At 37.0% G+C, this 1,919-nt stretch overlaps 1 protein-coding gene across 1 annotated transcript; it reads left to right on the top strand.

Moving 5' to 3' along the window:
- Window positions 1–678: 678 nt before the first annotated feature.
- Window positions 679–1,630, top strand: LOC133783960 (vacuolar iron transporter homolog 2-like). The gene has a single exon (XM_062223529.1). It carries the CDS (start codon window positions 738–740, stop codon window positions 1,389–1,391), a length of 654 nt encoding a protein of 217 aa, XP_062079513.1. The 5' UTR covers window positions 679–737; the 3' UTR covers window positions 1,392–1,630.
- Window positions 1,631–1,919: the final 289 nt, after the last annotated feature.

The following is a 1,919-nucleotide window of genomic DNA, read 5'->3' as shown; positions in this document are numbered from 1 at the left end:
TTTTGTTAATACAATTTTGCGACAGTAAAAGTCATTTTTGTAAGTGTAATTTTTTTTGCGTCGGCAAAAGTTACCAACGAACTTTAATCATTAACTTTCACCGACGCATAAACCTATCGTCAAAGCCCAAACAACTTTTAGTGGTACAAAATCTAACTTTTGCCAGCGTAAAAACACACCGGGAAAAGTCATTTTTTTTGTGTAGGGACTCAAATTATGTGAACCAATAAAGTACAAGGTGAAAAAGTAATAATATTAATTAAAATTTTTCTCTTAATTTGCGATTTGTTTTGAACGACGAAAAAAACGAATATATATATATATAATTTCTAAAAATCTCAAGCGTTTATATTTTAAAATAGAATGATCGAGGGAAAAAAAGTGGGAATAGAATCATCCTTTTACAAATATGGTGTCCGACGGTCATTTTTTATTTATTATTTTGGTGCTCTTTATAATATTTTCCATTTTCTATATATCTAAAGTACCAGTATTACCAACTCATTTTCTTGCTTTACTTTTTTTCTTAATTAAAATTAATAAAAAAATCCTTCTTACAAGTTTTGAGTGTGAAAGCATAAGATTCGACAAAATAAAAACACAACATAACTTTACACCTCTTCATGGCCACCCGCCATGGATTCCTCCTATAAATATCATAACAGGTAGGCGTGTGTCCTCCACACTCCATCCATATCTCTTTCTCTTGTCATTTTCTTCTTACCTTCTTTTTCGCCATGGCCGCTATCCAACCTCATTGCCAGCCACCTCCGCCGGAACCCAAACCCTCCACCGTCTTTCCCTTAAAAGACGTCGAAAAACAAGAAGCTGATCTCGAGGTCAAGGTGGTGGACTACGCCGCCAGAGCTCAGTGGCTCCGAGCTGCCGTGTTGGGAGCCAACGACGGTCTACTCTCCACTGCCTCCCTGATGATGGGAGTCGGAGCCGTGAAAACCGACGTTAAAACAATGGTGCTCACCGGAATCGCCGGCATGGTGGCCGGCGCGTGCAGCATGGCCATCGGAGAGCTTGTCTCTGTATACTCTCAGTATGATATCGAGTTGGCCCAGATGGACAGAGATGGTAGCCGTGATAAGGAGAAGATGAAGAACCTGCCGAGCCCTTGGCAGGCCGCAGGGGCTTCGGCGTTGGCGTTTGGTGTGGGTTCGGCAGTGCCCTTGCTTGGGGCGGCGTTCGTGAAGGAGTATAAGGTGAGGTTGGGAGTGATTGTTGCGGTGGTCAGTATAGCCTTACTAGGGTTTGGAGCTTTGGCTGCCATTTTGGGGAAGGCTCATCCGGTTAAGTCTTCTTTGAGGGTTTTGTTTGGAGGGTGGCTTGCCATGGCTGTTACTTTTGGTTTAACAAAGCTTGTTGGTTCTACCGGACTATAGTTATACTTTTAGCCCTAAAGATCATATAAATTATCAATACGTATAGATACATCATATATAGATTTAAAATCTATACCAATTGTAGTGATGGAAAACTATAGTATAATATTAGAATTAATTACTGTTACAATATTATTATGTAGTGTGAGTATTGGTCTATTGCCATTTTATACATTTATGTCTTGTATTTTGTGTATTAGTATTTATTTAATAATCATTGCTTAATTTTTCGATCTCCATATAGATACCGAATATATGATGGTCTTAAATTTTCATGTGTAATTTTATAACAGCTTCTTCTTGTATTATCTCTTTATATTGCTTTTAAAAGATATGTATTCAATGGTATCCAATACCAAAAAGGATATAAGTTTGGATTAATGTTTGTTATGATTTGCTTTTCAAATATATATAAATAGTATTATTAATCATAATTAAAAATGATCTTTAAAGCTTGCTAGCTATAAGCTTACTTTAATTTTATGCGTTCTTATTCTATGATGGATTGGTGGTCAGAATAATCAATTA

This window comes from Humulus lupulus, chromosome 6, assembly GCF_963169125.1.
Source record: "Humulus lupulus chromosome 6, drHumLupu1.1, whole genome shotgun sequence".
Lineage (NCBI taxonomy): Eukaryota > Viridiplantae > Streptophyta > Magnoliopsida > Rosales > Cannabaceae > Humulus > Humulus lupulus.
The sequence above is the reverse complement of the archived record's forward strand: the minus strand, read 5'-3'. Positions and strand labels throughout refer to the sequence as shown.

Bases quoted from the DNA above. Each gene is read 5' to 3' on its own strand.
- LOC133783960 (XM_062223529.1), top strand. From the start codon at position 738: ATGGCCGCTATCCAACCTCATTGCCAGCCACCTCCGCCGGAACCCAAA.